Source organism: Cololabis saira, chromosome 9 (genome assembly GCF_033807715.1).
Source record: "Cololabis saira isolate AMF1-May2022 chromosome 9, fColSai1.1, whole genome shotgun sequence".
NCBI classification, from domain to species: Eukaryota; Metazoa; Chordata; class Actinopteri; order Beloniformes; family Belonidae; genus Cololabis; species Cololabis saira.
The window spans coordinates 6759915-6779907 of NC_084595.1; the positions used below are offsets into that span (position 1 = coordinate 6759915).

Consider the following 19993-nt stretch of genomic DNA (forward strand, 5'->3'; position numbering starts at 1 on the left):
CATTCTTGGTCCAGAGCATCTTAGGAAGGGATTAGATGGTGTTGCGATGGCTTCCAGTGCAAATGTGAGAAACCTTGGTGTTATTTTCTATCAGGATTTGTCATTATATTAACCATATATTAATCAGGTTTGTAAAACAGCGTTTTTCCATCTCCGTAATATTGCAAAGATTAGGAAAATCCTCTCGCAGAGTGATGCAGAAGAACTAGTTCATGCATTTGTATCTTCTAGACTGGATTACTGTAATGTGTTGTTAGCAGGATGTCCAAGTAATTTGCTGAATATCCTCCAGCCAACCCTGGTCATGGAGAGCACCTATCCAGCATGTTTTAGATGTTTCCCTGCTTCAGCACACCCTGATACAAGGAGCTGTGTCAACAACAGAACTGTCCAGACCTTGATGACAAGTTAATGACGAGCAATGACTAGAATCAGGTGTGTTCATGCAGGGAGACATCTAAAACATGCTGGATAGGTGCTCTCCAGGACCAGGGTTGGAGACCCCTGGTCTATTGTCTACATCTGCTTATATAGTCATCTCTGTAGTGCACCAGTTACCATTGTGTCTGTGTCTCTCCTTTCTCTGTTCTTCATTCTTTCTGTCTGTTTTCTCTTTTTCTGCTCGGTCCAGCTGGTCTCCAGCAAGAGTGTCCCCCCTTATGATCCAGGTCCAGGGGAGAGGGGAAACGCGCCCGCATCAGATCATCCTGCCTGAAGATCAGTAGCGGTCTCCTGCGGCCCTGGAGCGCTGCGGCGCTGCCGGCTCCCATTCCTACTAACTTTTTCTCTGTTTGAGTTCTTTCGCCAGGAGGATCCGATCCTCCGGCAGCGTGTCCACATCAGCCCGAGCAGCTAAATCCTCCTACGTCCGTGAAGCCCGCGCCTCGGTGATGAAACGGGAGCAGCCCTGATTACAGTGGACCTGGAGGCTGCGTCAAGAGGCTCCATGACAGGAAGGATCGGCCCGGCTGTTGCACGCGGCAAGACTGTCTTTTCTTTTCAAAATTAGGAACAGGAGGGAGCCGAGCGGGGGCCGGCTACCGGAGGATCCCCGCAGGAGCGATCTGCCGGTGGGATCCCCGCCGGACAGAGGAACCGAGTCAGATAGAGCCGAGCCGAGCCACATGGTGCAGCCGAGCCGAAACAAAGGCTCTCCCGCACCCGACAGAGCCGCAGTCCTTCCTGATCCAGAACCGAGGAAGCGTGAGGCTGTGTTTTGAGCGATCAGTTTAATCTAGAGCAGTTCAGAGCTACATGCTCTCCCCCACCTGGAGCAGCATCCTGGAGGGGGGCAGGGGCGCAGCTTGTGAACAGGCAAGGCAGGCAACTGCTTGGGGCCCCGAGGTGTTGGGGGGCCCATGAGGCCCAAAAAAAAAAACATTTTTTTTTTTTTTTTTTTTTTTTTTTAAAGGAGCTTGAGGCCGGATTGTGGCAAGATTTATGAAAAAATCTGTATACATTTTAAGTTTTCTAGTAATAATGTCAGATGAAGCGTTCCAAACCCAAAAGAATGAGTCCTCCAGTGTATCTCTCCGTTGCCTTGAACAGGCTGTGTGCTGCAAAATGTGCTGCAATTCGGTCCAGAATTTCCCGCGCTGTCCTGCGGATGTGACGTCACATGACGCTGCATGCACGTTCTCCCCGTTCTCCCGTGCCGGCTTCACTGTTGGCTGCAGTACCCCCAACGGCCGTCGTGGTGAAGGGTGGCGCTAGAGAGTCTCATTTCTTAAAAGGAGCCTCAAGCTCCTTTAAATAATTACAAAAGTGTTTCCTATCAGGGGTTTTGAGGACTAAAAAAGTATTGAAGGTTGTTTTTACTGTACAGATCTCAAAATGTGGTAACCGCAATGACCACATCCTCCTCCTTAAACAAACATAAGGCAATTATCAATGACATCTCAGTAGCCAGTAAGAAACCTCCCTTAAGGGGCCCCACGTTGTCATTCCCATGATCACAGCCATCCACCTGTACGCAGTGTCAAAAAAAAAAAAAAAAAACTACACACAGTGTCGTGTGTGTAAATAAGCAGTGTGTAAATAAATATAAATTTCATTAAGTTTTCGTTGGTGTCAGTTTATTATAACATAACGGTGATGAACGCTGGTTTGAGAGGCCCCCTAGAAATTTTTGCCTAGGGCCCCAACAGACCCTAGAATCGCCTCTGGAGGGGGGGCCGGACTCACCTGTCAATCTGACAGGTGAGTCCCGCCTCCTTTTATCATCAGCTGATAAATGAGAGTCCCACACCATCATGTGACACCCTGATGAAGGCGGAAGTTTGCCACCGAAACATGTCAGGAAAACAAAAACCTAAAATCCTTGTCTGAGGCAAAAGAAACATCAACGTTTAATTGTAAACCAAGACAAAAATGAACGTTATTGAATTCTTCCCTAACATAAATGTCAACTCCATCACAAAATAACCTGTGTGTGTTGTTAACTCACCAGTAAGAGTTTGAGGAAAACTTGGTGCTGCCTGACGTTGTAGAGAGCCGGTCTGAGAAGGTCGATGGGGACGTCACACTCTTGGGGTTGAATGTCAGGGTCTGTTAGCTTCTCCAGCACAGCCGTGTATTTCCATGCCAGTTCCTGCGTCAGACTCAGCTCCTTTTTTATGCTGTTGCTGGTGGCTGGAAGGGCTTCTTTAAGTGCAGGCACTTCAATGTAAAATACAGTAGAAGGTATTGATCAAGAGGGAAGAATGGTAACAGTGTGATACAGACCATGAAAAAGGATTAGTAAGAGAAAAGGTTTTGAAATTATGAACTTTTCATAATTCTCCTTTTTTTTTTAAAATCAGACTTTTAAGATCACATTTGAACTATACTCTGAAAACAAAAAACACAATTCAACCCCCAACTTTCTTTCTTGTACTCTTGGTCTGATCCAGCATAGACATTGCTTTCCACCATGATTTCATTGGTAGGGGGCTCCTGGTAGGGCTGTTCGATTAATCGATTTTAAATCGTAATCGCGATTATGTAATTAGAACGATGTTAAAATGTGAAACTCGTAAAATCGATTTTTCACTTTTTTTTTTTTTTTTTTTTTTTTTTTTTTTTTTACCTTGTCTGCACACATATTAATGATTGATACCATATTAATGATTGATGGAAATACCTCTCAATACCTGCGACAAGTGCCCCATCAGAGAGGCTCTTTAGTGTAGGAGGGGGCGTTGTAACCATGGTGATATACTAACATGCCACCGGACATCCCTCAAGCCAGATGCGATAGACCGGCTCGTGTTCCTTGCAAAAAACTTGCAAATGTGAATAGCAAATGTAATGACTGACATTACACACCTGTTGCATTATTATTTAGCATGCAAAGACCCAGTTTAGTTTAATTAGAAAATGTCTTGTTTTATTTAATTGGAAATATAACTTACTGTATGTTTGCAAGTGCTGATTTGCTGATTTTTTTTTTTCCAGAGATAAAACTTTATATTTTATTATATTTTTTTTAACTTTTTTTCGACTTATTTTATAGAGTTTGCACTTTATTCATTCATTTTTGGTTTAATAAGAGCAAAGTTTGCACTTAAAGCCCAATGGGGCAAATGTTCAATTAAAAAACAGCATATTTGAAATCATTTCTTTGCCTTTTGTCAATTCACAAAATAATCGTAATCGAAAATCGGATTTTGAGAGAAAAAAATCGAGATTTTATTTTTGGGCAAAATCGAACAGCCCTAGCTCCTGGTGTGAATAGATCCCCAAGATATCGTTCCTCATCTCAGCGTCAAGTCAGGTATGTATGTATTTATTTATATGTTGTAATATATGATTTTTTTTTTATTTTTCTATGTTTGCAATTATGTTTTAGTGTCTATGTGGGGGAGGGAGGGAGGGAGGGGTTATCTCTGGAACTCTCTCCCCGCTCACATCTGCAGTTGCACAGACGTACCCACCTTCAAATCTCACCTCTTCAGAACAGCTTTTAATGTGTGATTTGTTTCTTATCCTTTATCTTATCTTTTATCTCCTATCTTTTTTTATCCTGTGGTTTTTAATTTTTTAATTTCTTGATCTCAACCTTTTATCTTTGTGTCTGTGAAGCGTCTTTGAGATCTTTTAAAAGCGCTCTATAAATAAAATTGATTATTTTTATTGTTATATGTGTGATGTGTGGGTATTAAAGTGAGGATCTGTGTGAAAATGACCAGATGTGTTTTAACCATGAGTGTGTGAGTTTTTCTATGTTAAATGTTGATTTTATTATGCACAGCACTTTGCGTTACTAGTGTATGAAAAGTGCTATATAAATAAAGTTTGATTTGATTTGATTAACTTAATTTTTGCATTATAAGGACAATTTTAATGGATTTAACCTGAAGCGACCTGTAATCTGAACATGCATCAAGGCTTGAGGCAAAAATGCTAATGACGTAAAAAGGTCATTCATCCAGTCCTGAAAAATTAGTCCCACCCTGCAGCTTGCTTAGATAAGTTTCTTAGATTTGTTGGGTATGAAGTCTGACTTCTGAACCACGATACTGACAACTGCTTCACTGACAATCACTGGAACACAAAAGCGCCTGCCTGCAAAATGATCTGGGAAAAGTGGGAAAAACCTCCAATGTACACTTCTAGGCATAATAACTTGTCAGAATTGTTAACACTTCATGCGGTAATATTTTCCAAAGCTGTGTATCATTATTGGGTATCCTTAACACATGGCGTAAAAACATTTATCAACATTTTTCAGGTAAGTTCGTCTTCGTCATAACGATGTATTATTATATTATCATAAGATCTGAACTGAGGGATGCAGGACCAACAGAATGGACAAGGATAACTGGATAAAATGAATAGGAAGAGCTCATCTGCTGATCAAAGTGTGGAAACAGAAGAACAGCCTGGTCCTGCATGTTGGAGGTTTAGCTGCTTTAGCTTTAGCTGCTACTTTGTGGGTTCTTCTTTGCCTCACTGAAGATTTGACATTGACTACGTTTACATGCTGTCAAAATTCGGGTTATTGCTAATATTCCGGTTACTGAAACATTTGGAATATTCCGTTTACATGCTTGAGCAAACAGGGTTATCCCTGTTTACATGGTAATTAATCATTCGGGATATCCCGATCAAACCAGCGACGCGCGGAGAACGTGATGACGCAATTACCGTAATTTCCGCTTCTCCTTCCTGTATCCAAATTCAAAACAAATGCAGCTTCGCGCAACTTTTCTCCCAACTTCATGTAAATCTCGCTATCCCTGTACTTTCTACCGTCTACAAATGACAAAATGTTCAAAAAGGGCTGGATGGATGAAGGGATGATGATGAGTGGCTGAGGCAGGTGTAGGCTATGTTTGCGGGGACCCAGTGGTATTTTCCACACATCACCATCGCTGCTGATCTGTGACTCTATGCACCCATCTCACAGACAGTATAAAAAAAGAAGTGAAAATATGAACGCTATGCTTGCTGTTATTCCGGGAGGTCTGACAAAGTAACTCCAACCGCTGGACGTTGGTGTGAACCGGCCGTTCAAAGTGAAGCCTTTATGGTTCCGCGATAAATCGACGCACAGCCTACGCCGGAGGTTACGTAATCTACGGCGTAGGCTTTGCGTCGGTTTAACGCGGGACCATAAATCAGCCTTAAGGCTGCAGCGGCGTGGGAGAGATGGATGACTGAGGGGGAACAGTTTCTCCAGGAGTGGAAAGCAGCGCCGGGCAAATTATGCCACAGTTTGCAGATGTATTGTTGATGCGTGGGCTAACGTGTCTGCTGGGACTATTTTGCGAGCTTTTGCAAAAGCCAGCATTCCGAGGCGCCGCACGGCACGGAAAGTGACTCTGACAGCGAGGAATCCGGACTGGCACAGCTGATTTAGCGGAGCTCTTTAATGCAGAAACAGGGGATGAGACTTCGATGGGGTTGATTAATGTAAAAACTGAAATAAAGTAAATCAAACTAAGTTTTGCTCCGGCTCTAGTTTTAAAAACGAGAGATGCTATGCTATAATGCTTTGGGGGAAACCCCAATTATGGCACAGAAAAAATATTGATATATATATCGAGTATCGCCATTCAGCTAGAAAATATCGAGATATGACTTTTTGTCCATATCGCCCAGCACTATCTAGGAGTAGCCCAGGCGTCTCCAACCCTGGTCCTCGGACCCCAGTCCTGCATGTTTTAGTTGTTTCCCTGCATCATCACACCTGATTCTAATTAACAATCATCACCAGCTTGTCCAGGTCTGGACAGCTCTGTTGTTGACACAGCTCCTTGTATCACGGTGTGCTGCAGCAGGGACACATCTAAAACATGCATGACTGGAGTCTGACACCCCTGCCTTAGATGAAGACCACACTGCATTTTTGTAATTGCAGAATTAGCCGTTTTTAAAATTGCAGAGAAGCAGTTAATTCAAAGGGCTTCACATATTTTTTTATTGCCCCAGTTGCTAAAAATGTTAAAAATATTTGAGCTGCATGTGAAGAATTGGCTAGTTCTAAATGCAGAGCAATCACCAATGAACTGAATTTGTAGTATCGGATTATCTCAAATGAATAATCTGTAATCAGAATCTGTTCAGCCTAACTGATCTGTGGACATCCACTTATTTAGCACAGTTCCCTGAACCAAATTTCCTCTCTGAATAAGGTATTTAAGTTAAAAAGGAAAAACAAATGTACTCAGTTCCTGAATGCTGAACTCTTCCTTTCCTTTCGTGTTGGCTTTGTTGAAGAGTCGGATCCCTGTGACAATCATGGTGAGCTCATGAAGCTTTTCTTCTTTGTCTTTCTTTGGTAGTAGCACGAAGGCCCCCAGTTCATTCTTGTCAAAAACAGTCTGCAGGACAGCTGGAACAAGACAAAGTCATTATTCATCATCAATATGTGCTGCATGTTATCAGGGCCCAAGCACCTGCTGATGTGAGCTCAACTAATGGAGGGAATGCGCATAGGGTTGCCACCCGTCCCGTAAAATACGGAATTGTCCTTTATTTGAGAAAAAAATGTTGCGTCCCGTATTGAACTAATACGGGACACGATTTGTACCATATTTTCATTAACTTTTACACCATATTCTAGTTGAATTATTGAAATAAGTTAACTTTACACCATATTCTAGTTGAATTATTGAAATAAGTTAACTTTTACACCATATTCTAGTTGAATTATTGAAATAAATTAACTTTTACACCATATTCTAGTTGAATTATTGAAATAAGTTAACTTTTACACCATATTCTAGTTGAATTATTGAAATAAATTAACTTTTACACCATATTCTAGTTGAATTATTGAATTAAGTTAACTTTTACACCATATTCTAGTGGAATTATTGAAATAATTTAACTTTTACACCATATCCTAGTTGAATTATTGAAATAAATTAACTTTTACACCATATTCTAGTTGAATTATTGAAATAAGTTAACTTTTACACCATATTCTAGTTGAATTATTGAAATAAATTAACCTTTACACCATATTCTAGTTGAATTATTGAAATAAATTAACTTTTACACCATATTCTAGTTGAATTATTGAAATAAATTAACTTTTACAACATATTCTAGTTGAATTATTGAAATAAATTAACTTTTACACCATATTCTAGTTGAATTATTGAAATAAATTAACCTTTACACCATATTCTAGTTGAATTATTGAAATAAATTAACTTTTACACCATATTCTAGTTGAATTATTGAAATAAATTAACTTTTACACCATATTCTAGTTGAATTATTGAAATAAATTAACTTTTACACCATATTCTAGTCGAATTATTGAAATAAATTAACTTTTACACCATATTCTAGTTGAATTATTGAAATAAATTAACTTTTACACCATATTCTTCACCTGTAGGCTATATTACATCTGGGCTGATGTGGACATACGTAGCATAGGAGGATATTTCAGTTGCTAGTATGGTTGGCTGTCTGTACAGTCATGCAAGTTCAATGCTATTAAAGCACTTTAAATCAAAGCATTTAGTTTTTTCATATAAAATAAACACATTTTTATTCAGTTTAGAAGTTTTGGGGCTTTTTTTTTGGCTCCTGCGCTGCTGAAATCGGGGCGTCCCTTATTTCTATCTCTGAAAGGTGGCAACCCTAAATGCGCATGACGTCACAGATGCAGCTTCCCAGCGGGTTACGCCCACTGAGTGGTAGAAAGACTGAGTGTCAGCGTAAACTTTCAGTTTGAGCAACTGGAAAACATCTAAAATGGGAAAGAGCTGTTGTCCGATCGACTGTACTCATAGATTTAGCAAGAAATCGGAGTTATCGTTTTACAGACTGCCAAAAAAATAAGTTTAAGAGAGACAAATGGATCGCTGCAATTCACAGAAACTACTGGATTCCAGGCACCGAAACGTGGATTTGTGGTTCCCATTTTGTATCAGGTAATGTTGGATTTCTGGGTAGCTAACGTTAAACGGTCAAATCATAAAGTTCGGTGTCGTCATCAGTTTAATTTAATTTCTACAACAAATCCTGGCTTGAAGTCCAAACGTCAAGACTTTTGTAAGCCTTCAAGCTTTGCTTCATGTATTTCCCCGGCGTAGAAATTAAGTACATAAATATCAGGAAACTGGATTCGTGGCCAAATATTAATGTCCATGGACCACTGGTTCTTGGGGTAACTGTACCAAATATTAATGTCCATGGACCACTGGTTCTTGGGGTAACTGTACCAAATATTAATGTCCATGGACCACTGGTTCTTGGGGTAACTGTACCAAATATTAATGTCCATGGACCACTGGTTCTTGGGGTAACTGTACCAAATATTAATGTCCATGGACCACTGGTTCTTGGTAACTGTACCAAATATTAATGTCCATGGACCACTGGTTCTTGGTAACTGTACCAAATATCAATGTCCATGGACCACTGGTTCTTGGTAACTGTACCAAATATTAATGTCCATGGACCACTGGTTCTTGGTAACTGTACCAAATATTAATGTCCATGGACCACTGGTTCTTGGTAACTGTACCAAATATCAATGTCCATGGACCACTGGTTCTTGGTAACTGTACCAAATATTAATGTCCATGGACCACTGGTTCTTGGTAACTGTACCAAATATTAATGTCCATGGACCACTGGTTCTTGGTAACTGTACGGGTCATTGTCAGGTCCAACTGACGCTAATTTAAGCAGATAATCAGCTGTTATCCCGTCTTCTCCACTAGTTGCAGCCATTTCTGCCACTCAGTGTGAGTAAGGGGGCTGGTCCAGTGGGGAAGTGACGTCAATGCAGACCCTCTATAGCTCTTTTCCACTAGTACCTACTCTGCGCTACTCATCTCAAATCAACTTGGCCTCCGTTAACCCCAATCAACTGATTCATTTCATTAAAGAGAGTATTATACATTTTGAATATTACCCAAACCACCAGAAACATTGTTAGTTGTCAAACTGGATGATGTAGCACTATATTGTAAATCGGTCACCACTGTTTTTCTTTTACAATTCTGATTGGGAACAACCAGTTCTCGAGTTGTAAAAAAAAAAATCAGGGGGGATGGTGGATTTTATCATATGGGGACAGATAATTTGTGCTGATTACAAATAATATAATATATTACAAATAATAGCAGTGACCAAAACACCTGCAGAAATACTGCAGGAATGACATAGCAGCAGTTAAATGCAGCCTTCTGTAAGCTTTAAATATCCACTGGGCTTACATCAAATACATCAAAACACAACAATAAAAAACACTTTCTGAACTTATCAATATGACTCTGTCCTTCACAGGATAAGTAACATGGATCACTGCAAAAACTCAAAATCTTAACAAGAATATTTGTCTTATTTCTAGTTAAAATGTCTCATTTTAGTAAAAACATCTCATTACACTGGAAAAAACAACAATTTTCACCTGTTTAAGTAGATTTTCACTTAAAATGAGAAAAAAAAATCTGCCAGTGGAACAAGATTTTTTTGCTTGTAATGAGAAGATAAATCTTGTCCCACTGGCAGATTTTCCTACTTATTTCAAGTGAAAATGTACCTGAAACAGGTGAAAATTGTCCAATAAGTTATTTTTCTGGTGTTATTTTTCTGGTGATGACTCTAAATGTTGAAATAGCAGTAAAACCACATTCATTGATGAAATGACATAAGGGATGGAAAGGGGGGATGGCAGTTTTACAGGGGGGATGACTTGGACCGTTTTTATTTCAGGGGGGGATGCCATCCCCCCTCATCCCCCCTCATCTCCCTCATCCCCCCTCATCCCCCCTCAACTCCAGTACTGGGAACAACAGCAGCGGAAGTGACACCTGCGACTTCTTGTACGTTGGTATCTGTAGTTGAGCCCATGTCAGATCCCAGCAAGATATAGGTGATGATTTTACAGTACAGAACATCCATCTCGTCCCCGGTTTTCACTCTGCTGTCTGTGATCTCACGGCTCAGCAGAGTCAGTCTGGACTCCAGCACTCGATGGACTTCCTCAAGGAGTGCACCTGCAAATACAAGCACACACTGCTCACAAACACACGTGTTCATCTATGAAACGTACTTGTTACTATGCAGCACTTCAGCAGCTGGGAAAACAGCCAAGACATGAGAAATATGCTTTTCTTTGTTTTTAAATGTGGGGTAGGAAGAGAGCATTATCGTCTCAAAGGGTTAGAATAAAAGCATTTATACCACGGTTTGTGTGAATACTCGATTCTGATTGGCTGGCAGGTGTACATTAAAAGTGATAACCTACACCTACAGTAGAAAACAAGTTTGGTCAAATTGCCTGATATCTTTAATATCATTGCGCTGGATCAACTGCCAGGTGGTAACCACGGCAACGGAGATTCAGAGAAGAAGAGCCGGCTACCGCAGGACGGGGACATGAGTGATTTTGTAATTTCTTTTAATTTATTTGATGAATTTAACTATTTTGATGACTGGGATGCAAGGTCCTTACATATATTAGGCCCTGAAAACATCTACAAGATTTCTAAGGAAGGAAAGAAAAGGTAGCTTCAGGATTATTTTATGATGGCGAGATTAAATTCTATAAATTACGACGGAGTATTAGGGCCAAACTAAGACAAAAAAAATTGGAAATTACGAGAATAAAGTCATAATATAATGAGAATAAAGTGGTAAAATTACGAGAATAAAGTCGTAATGTTGTGAGAATAAAGTCGTAATAGAATGAAGTCGTAATATTATGAGAATAAAGTCGTAATATTACGAGAATAAAGTCGTAAAATTACGAGAATAAAGTCGTAACATTGCGAGAATAAAGTCGCAATAGAATAAAGTCGTAATATTATGAGAATAAAGTCGTAATATGATGAGAATAAAGTTGTAAAATTCCAAGAATAAAGTCGTAAAATTCCGAGAATAAAGTTGTGACATTACGAGAATAAAGTCGTAATGAATAAAGTGGTAATTTATGAGAATAAAGTCATAATATTATGAAAATAAAGTGGTAATTTATGAGAACTCTAACAGGAAGAGCAGTCTTCTCCCTGTGTTAAAATGAAGAATATTGAGCATCTTGTGAAGTTCTATTTATATATTTATAATATATAACAACTTTATTCTCGTAATATTACGACTTTATTCTCGTAATATTATGACTTTATTCTCATAATTTTACGACTTTATTCTCATTACATTATGACTTTATTCTCGTAATTTCCTTTTTTTATTTTTTTGTTTGGCCCTAATACTCCGTCGTAATAAATAGATCTGAAGGTTCCTTTTTAATTTGCTAATTATTTTTGTCGGACAAGAATATTTAGGTTTTTTAAATAATTGACATATTTGGGCGATTCCTTTCGCCTTCATCAGAGTCACCTAAGTCACCACACTGAAGGTTCCTTGTTACATTTTTGGCTTCTGAGCATGTCTACTTTTTTCTTTTTTTTGTCTATCCAGACAGATGTGTACCAGCCTTTCCATCACACTACTCCACAGCTGATACATACCCTACCATACAAACTTTATTTATAAAGGTCTTTAAACTGCTACAGTGGACTAAAGTGCAGTACAGTGAATAAATACAAGTTATGAAAACAAAACATCCTAAAAACATATGATCACAATGATGTAATTTAAAGATCCGCAGAAAAGTACAGGAAGACAGAATAAATCTGTCTTCTTTCCCATCCATCCATCTTCTACCTAGCCCCAATGTCATCAGGTGAGAGTGTGTCGTTAAGGGAATTGTGCAGACCTCAATGACAAGCTGATGACGATGATTAATTAGAATCAGGTGTGTTAAAGAAGAGAAAACTCTAAAACATGCAGGACACCGGCCCTCGAGGACCAGGGGCCTGTACTACGAAGCAAGTTCAACATACCCAGGATATCTTTTCCTTATCCAGATTCACTAACCCGGACAATTGCAATCACGCTAAGCGGTCACACGACGGTGGTTATCAACTCGGTATATCAACCCAGGTTTCTCCAATCTGGATATGAGCGCGTGCACATAAAAGGGGCGGTGTTTTCAGCGCATGACCAATCGCAAGCATGGAGAAGTCCGCTGTCAGAGCCGCTTATTTCAGTAGCGAAGAGCAAAGGATAAATTACACTGTGATTTAACTTAATATTTAGACTTGAAATTAAAAGTTCATGTCGTGTTCAAATTAAACGAGGTCTGACATTTCATCCTCTCTCAAATGACTCATACCTTGTTTCTACAGTATATTTACAGTTTGTACATAAAGGTTTATTTGCAAAAGTAGTTTTCTTAGAAAGACGGAGTGAGGGTATCTACAGCAAAGACAAACGTACTCGCATACCTCTCTGTCAGGAGAAAAGAAATGATAAAGTGTTGATACTTGGGTATGAAAGGAATTGCTTAGTTTCTTGACTAATTCCATTTTTGTTGAAAGTCAGCCCACTCTTTTTTTTTCCCTCTCACGATCCGCGCACCGAGCTCCACTGGATTCTCTTCGAAAGGGCATGCCATTTTCCAAGAGAGCTGATTGGTCAGTGGGCGGTGCTTTTATACCCGGCGATCTGTATCTCGAACATAACCTGCTCCGGAGCAGGTTAGCTGTTCAGCATAAGTTACCATGGCGATGTGCCCCGGTAAGAAGTGAACCACCGTCGTAGTCCTGAAAACCCAGGGTTAAACCTGAAGTTACCTCGCTAACCCCAAATCCCGCTTTGTAGTACAGGCCCCTGGATTGGTGACCTCTGGTGTAGACTGTGACGGCCTCCCTTTGTCCGGGTTTGTGTTTCTGCTTGTTTTTGTGTTTTGTTTGTATGTAATGTCTTGTATTACGACATGTAATAAAAAGTGAATGACAAAAAAGAAAATGAAAAAAAAATGTGGTTTTTACTTACGTGGAGAAGTATAGTTCTCATCAAAATACACTTGCATTTTGATTGTGTCAAGTGATGGGCTGCACTTTTCCATGAGTTTAGCCACACAGAGCTGTAAGAGGTGGCAGAGAAAGATAAGAAACAGCTCATCACACTGAACTCCCAGCTTTAATCATCTTGGAGACAAATTATTTACAAATGAAGAACTTTAATGGGGGGGGGGGGGGTTCCAAAAGACTTGAGATGGCGTGTAAAAACACAACAGAATGCAAAAATGTTAACTCTATATTTGATTGAAAATAGCATAAAGACTATATATCCAATACAGAAACTGATCAATCGTTGTTGTGACAAATACATGCTTATTTTGAGGTTAATGCCAGAAACATATTTTTTTTAAATGTGTTCAGCACCATGTTGTCATTCTTGGAATATTCTTGTGACCTTTCAAAATCAGAACCAACTTTATTGTCCAGGTTTGTGCAAACAAAAGAAGAAATTGAGTCAGCACTTTGCCTCTCAAGGTTCAATAAAAAAATTAAAACAAAAATAAATAAATAAATATATAAAACAAAAGCTAAAGCAATTAAAACATATGTACACACATGTATACAAGACAGGAACCAATATTTACAGTCGTGAAGATATTGCACAAATATCCAACACTCTGTGACTATTGAAAGTTGCATAGAGAACATTTATTTGTAATTGTACGGTAAGATATGTTTTGATGTATTCTTGAATTGTTAAACTGTTTTCTCAAAGTAGTGAATGCCTCCAGGAAATACTCTGTTCACCTCTCCACTTTGTACTGCATCTTGTTACTGAACTCGTATTGGTGGATGTACCAGAGCAGCTGTGATTCTCCTGTGTGTGTGTGTGTGTGTGTGTGTGTGTGTGTGTGTGTGTGTGTGTGTGTGTGTGTGTGTGTGTGTGTGTCATTATTTTTTTTTAATCTTTAAAAGAAAAAAACACCTTTCCAGTCTTTTGTTGATCAAATCCCAACTTTTTTTTTATGAAACAAATTCAAAAAGATCATTTATCTCTCAGTTTTAACATATTTCAGCATATATTTTTTATCTGTCATAAGCCTTACTTCATTTGTAATGTAATGTAACATCCAAATATTTATACATTTGACCACTTTAGAATACACAATTCCTGCATCAGATATTTGTATTTGCTAGTGTTGGGCAACCTTTGAGTATACATGTAACTGACCAAGAGCTGAACAATGGAAAATATAATGAGCGGCTAATAAATCTCAGCAATTTAAATCAAAATAAAGAACAAAAACATTGGAAAAAAAGAGCTATAGGTTTGTAGGTTTGACAAACCAAATTAATCTACATGGTACCAAAAATACAACCGATAGCGTTTGTGTAACAAAGCAGTTTGTCCTTCACCTCTTGGAGCTTTTGGACGTCTTGTTCGGTCAGCGGAGAAGAAACTTCAAACCCATGTTTGGGGTCCAGCAGCACAGCTTCCACCTGAACAGAACAAGAAGAAAGATACTGAACAAAGCCGTCTAAATTCATGAATAATCCCGTTTTAAATCCAAGGGTTTGAGGGAAAAAACATTTATTGATATATATATATATGAGTCATTCTATAATTAGGGGTACATGTCATGTCCATGGGCTGTATTTATCAATTTTACTAAATATTCACTTAAAGCAATGATCAACTTTATATCAGGGCACATTTCTCTTTCATTTAATACAAAAAAGTCAACAGATTCCATCATTTATTTTTCAAAAAATGCTTATTCTATACTGGATTTTGTTGTTTTTGTGCTGTCCGATTTGCTAAATGTCAGGTTTTGCTCTTCAGATTAACACTAAAATACATTTTTTTGTATTTAATTTCCATAATTATTTGTTCAAAATAATCATTAAAATATTAGAAAGGTGTTTTAAAAACTATTTGGTTCATGCATGTACATTAAATCATCCACTTTGTGTGTGTCCGAGAAATCTCTGTCAACTGTGTTACCCATTGAAAAAACCCCTATAAATCAGCAATGGTTTGCTCCAAAGTCACATGTCCAAAATTATATGATGTCCCTTCCTTCAGGGAGGGAGATTTGAAGACAGTGTGGTAAATTTCTACTCCTCCTCTTCAATATTTCATCAATATTATTGTGTGCTCATAGAGTGGGTTAATTGATCGTCAACTGTGTTATCAACATGTTCTTGTGAACTTGCTTTACATGTTATTTTTACAAAAATACAGAGAAACTGTATAAAAACACGAGTTGATCAAGGCCATGTAGTGACAGGTCCAAGGTCTGCAGTTATCACAAAATGCACTAAAATGGCCGAAATGTCAACTAACCCTAACCCTAACCCTAACCCTACCCACCAACTGTAACACTGTAACTGTAATTAGAGTTTAAGCTTGGCAATTATCGAATTTAGCACATTTAGGGTGTATATTATGGAAACAACTAGATTTTTTATCAAAAAAGAAAACTGATTTTGTCACTTTTGGTTGATATGAAATGTACCCCCTAATTATAGAATGACTCATATCTTCTCATTACAAGCAAAAAAATCTTGTTCCACTGGCAGATTTTTCTACTTATTTCAAGTGAAAATTTACTTGAAACAGGTGAAAATTGTTGTTTTTTCCAGTGATGAGTCTTGTTTTAAGTGTAATGAGATGTTTTTACTAAAATGAGACATTTTAACTACAAATAAGACAAATATTCTTGTTAAGATTTAGAGTTTTTGCAGTGATCCATGTTACTTATCCTGTGAAGGACAGAGTCATATTGATAAGTTCAGAAAACTTTTTTACAACTCGAGTACTGTATATATATATATATATATATATATATATATATATATATATATATATATATATATATATATATATATATATATATATATATATAATTTGGAAAGAGCAAGAGTTACATTATACACTTGGTGGACTAAACTGGCCCGTTATTTAACGCTCCCGTTAACTATCTTTGGGTCGCAGTGATATATATATATATATATATATATATATATATATATATATATATATATATATATATATATATATATATATATATATATATATATATATATATATATATAAAATTTGGAAAGAGCAAGAGTTACATTATACACTTGGTGGACTAAACTGGTCCGTTATTTAACGCTCCCGTTAACTATCTTTGGGTCTCAGTGAGCTGTTATTTGTATTTATGTGTTTATTTGTGTCGTTTACTCACCATGAAAGCCACCAAACGCTCCGACACCACATCTCCCCTCTGGGCGCACTCCTCTACTATTTTAGAGACAAGTTTTAGCTCACTTTCCGTACGAGGCCGTGACATTTCTACTCACAGACGTTTAACTCGCTCTATGCAACAGCTTGATGATCGGTTGCCATAGTAACAGTGTCGCGCATGACTGTTTCATCGCGTCCACTGGAGGGCGCTAGAGTAACAACAGGCTTCCGCACACTGCAACTGTACCACATCTTACTTTTTATTTATTTATTCCTGTATAACAAACTAAACAATCCATTGATTATTTTTCTGTTGAAACTCGCAAACAGCTGCCTTCATAATCCAAATCAACTGGACAATTAGGGCAACAGGAAATCGAAAAAATGTTTCCTCTGTACTCAACTGGGACCAAGAATTTTTGTTTTAAACCATTATCTTTTGCAAACCATTTTTTATTTATGGAAAGAATTCACTGAACTTAATATATGAAACAAAACGTCCTTCGCCTAAGCAAAGACAATGCCACAATAATTGTTTTGGTAAATAAAGAAAGAGGTTAAGAATCAGGGATCATCTTAACACCAAGCCAATAAAAACTAATAACCCTACGAGGATTCTGTGTAATCCTAGATAAATTATATTTGAATGTTTTCACTGAAGTCATCTTTGGGGCATCTTACACAAACAGCCAAAATGTGTCACGTAGGGTAGATTAATGGAATCCTTATTGGAGCATTTGACATCTACAATTCATTCAATATGTTTCGGAAAAGAACAAAAAAAATGCTGACACCAGAAATGGGAAACATCCCTCCAAGACTTGGATCTTACAAGCCTTAAACTGAATAACTGCAAGCTAGTGTATCTAAATATGTGATAGTACAGCAGACATGCCATCTGCATGTGAAGCTGGAGGTGTTTAGACCTGCAGGGACTGGTCAGCTGCTGGAACCAAGTTTGCTCCAAATGTTGCAGTCTTTAAAACTAAATTCAAATACCTTGCTTCTCTTCAGACGCTTGCGAAACAAAAAAAAACATTCAATTGTATACAGGACTGTCTCAGAAAATTAGAATATTGTGATATAGTTCTTTATTTTCTGTAATGCAATTAAAAAAAACAAAAAATTGTCATACATTCTGGATTCATTACAAATCAACTGAAATATTGCAACCCTTTTATTATTTTAATATTGCTGATTATGGTTTACAGTTTAAGATTAAGATTCCCAGAATATTCAAATTTTTTGAGATAGGATATTTGAGTTTTCTTAAGCTGTAAGCCATGATCAGCAATATTAAAATAATAAAAGGCTTGCAATATTTCAGTTGATTTGTAATGAATCCAGAATGCATGACATTTTTGTTTTTGTAATTGCATTACAGAAAATCACAATATTCTAATTTTCTGAGACAGTCCTGTAAACACATCTGCACCAGATGTTTGTTTTTTGCAAAAAATTAAAATGCATTGTTCTTGTTTTTCTGCTTAACGCCTTTGTGAAGCACTTTTATTTAGCTTCATGTTTGAAATAATCATACAAACATTGTGTAAATGCAATGATGCAAAGCACAGCACACACATTCAGGCAGATTTGGCCATTAACCATTGAACTCTCAATAAGAGGGCAACAAACATTTTATTAAAAAAAAGATGGATAAAATATTTATTTAAGACACAAAAAGCTTTACATGGCTGAGAAATTGCTATACTCAATCTGTCCAGTCTATTTAGAGTCTAGCAGACTGTTCAGAGTGTTTTCATTTCCTGTTCACTCTGAACCCAGTCCTTCCACGAGGCTCATGCTGCAGGTTCGTCACGGTGCTCACAGGTCATGAGGATTTTCACAAAGGATGCGTGCTTTGTCAGACGACAACCCTGTTTGTTTTTGTTTTTACAGAAAACCACTTTAAAATCTAAAAAAACAAAACACACCACAACTGCAATAATCCATGTAAAACAATCCAAGGTGCTTTACTATGGAGCCAAATCAAGGCCAAAAGTTTTGCTAATTTGAAAAAAAAATTTGAACCTGAAAATTTTTTTTTACAGTTTCAATTTGATTTTTTTCAGTATCAGATCTTTTTTTCAGTTTCAAATCTTTTTATTTCAGTTTCAAATCTTTTTTTTTCAGTTTCACGTCTTTTTTTTTCAGTTTCACGTCTTTTTTTTTCAGTTTCACTTCTTTTTTTTCAGTTTCAAATTTTTTTTTCAGGTTCAGACTTTTGGCCCGGATCTGGCGTGGGGGGCGTGGCATCAACTGAGAGGGGCGTGGCATCATGAGTGACAGCAGAACAGAGAAGGCGGGGGACGTTACTCAGTCCTGTTGCCTTCAGGAAATGTAGGTTGCAGAAGTTATCAGTAGAAGTATGATTCAACACTGTATATACACCATATTCACGTGATTGGCAGTGGAAAAAACTGATATTAGTGACACATTTCTGTTTAAAAAGCTGTTTTAGACCGTATTTGGCACCAATCGCAGTATAAAAGCAATACACTATGCCAGACTGTACAGTTCAACAGCCACCCTCTAAAGTTTGACATTTCCCACTTCAACATACTACCAAGTACGGTCTAAAACAGCTTTTTATACAGAAATGTGTCACTAGTATCCGTTTTTTCCACTGCCAATCATGTGAATATGGTGTATATACAGTGTTGAATCATACTTCTACTGATAACTTCTGCAACCTACATTTCCTGAAGGCAACATGACTGAGGAACGTCCCCCGCCTTCTCTGTTCTGCTGTCACTCATGATGCCACGCCCCTCTCAGTTGATGCCACGCCCCCCACGCCAGATCCGGGCCAAAAGTCTGAACCTGAAAAAAACATTTGAAACTGAAATAAAAAGATTTGAAACTGAAAAAAAGATCTGATACTGAAAAAAATAAAATTGAAACTGTAAAAAAAAAATTTCAGGTTCAAATTTTATTTTCAAATTAGCAAAACTTTTGGCCCTGATTTGGCTCCATAGTTAAACAAGTTCATGCTAAGGAGAAACAAAAACACACAGGGTTGTCTGGCTGTTCCAGGATTGGAGGGAGAGCAGCGGTTTGGCACCGGCGGAACAGCCAAGTAGGCAGGAACTAACTAAACAAAGGCCACAGAAAGGTTCCAACGTCAAACTAACTCGATACCAACACACACAATCAGACACAGCAGCACTCAGATACATGAAGGACACAGAGTCTTAGGTGACGTTCCCCTGCAGCAGTAACATGTTACTGAACATTACCTGACCAAAGCTGTCCTCGGCCCTCAACAGGCCGCGCGGATGGAAACAAAGAAACCACACGTTTCTCCTCCCGAGCTCAGAATCCTGCAGCACACACCGATGATCGTCTTTCACTTGGAAAATGATGCAAGGAGGGTTTGGGCAGCTGCCAGAAAACATCACTGCCATTCTGATAATAAAAAGTGCAGCTTCATCACATTCTCAACCTCATTTAAGGGAGGGGGGTATGGAGCCAAATCAAGGCCAAAAGTTTTGCT

The 19993-nt window shown here is 38.1% G+C and overlaps 1 protein-coding gene across 1 annotated transcript in view; it reads right to left on the reverse strand.

The window, feature by feature from the left end:
• cfap206 (cilia and flagella associated protein 206) overlaps positions 1–16603 on the reverse strand; it is a 29961-nt gene extending 13358 nt beyond the window's left edge. The window contains exons 1-6 of the mRNA XM_061729800.1: positions 16499–16603; positions 14679–14762; positions 13294–13384; positions 10266–10451; positions 6650–6817; positions 2447–2658 (exon numbers count right to left, since the gene is read on the reverse strand). Coding sequence (XP_061585784.1) covers positions 2447–2658; positions 6650–6817; positions 10266–10451; positions 13294–13384; positions 14679–14762; positions 16499–16603 — 846 coding nt within the window. The remainder of the gene's footprint in view (positions 1–2446; positions 2659–6649; positions 6818–10265; positions 10452–13293; positions 13385–14678; positions 14763–16498) is intronic.
• Between the last annotated feature and the right edge of the window lie 3390 nt (positions 16604–19993).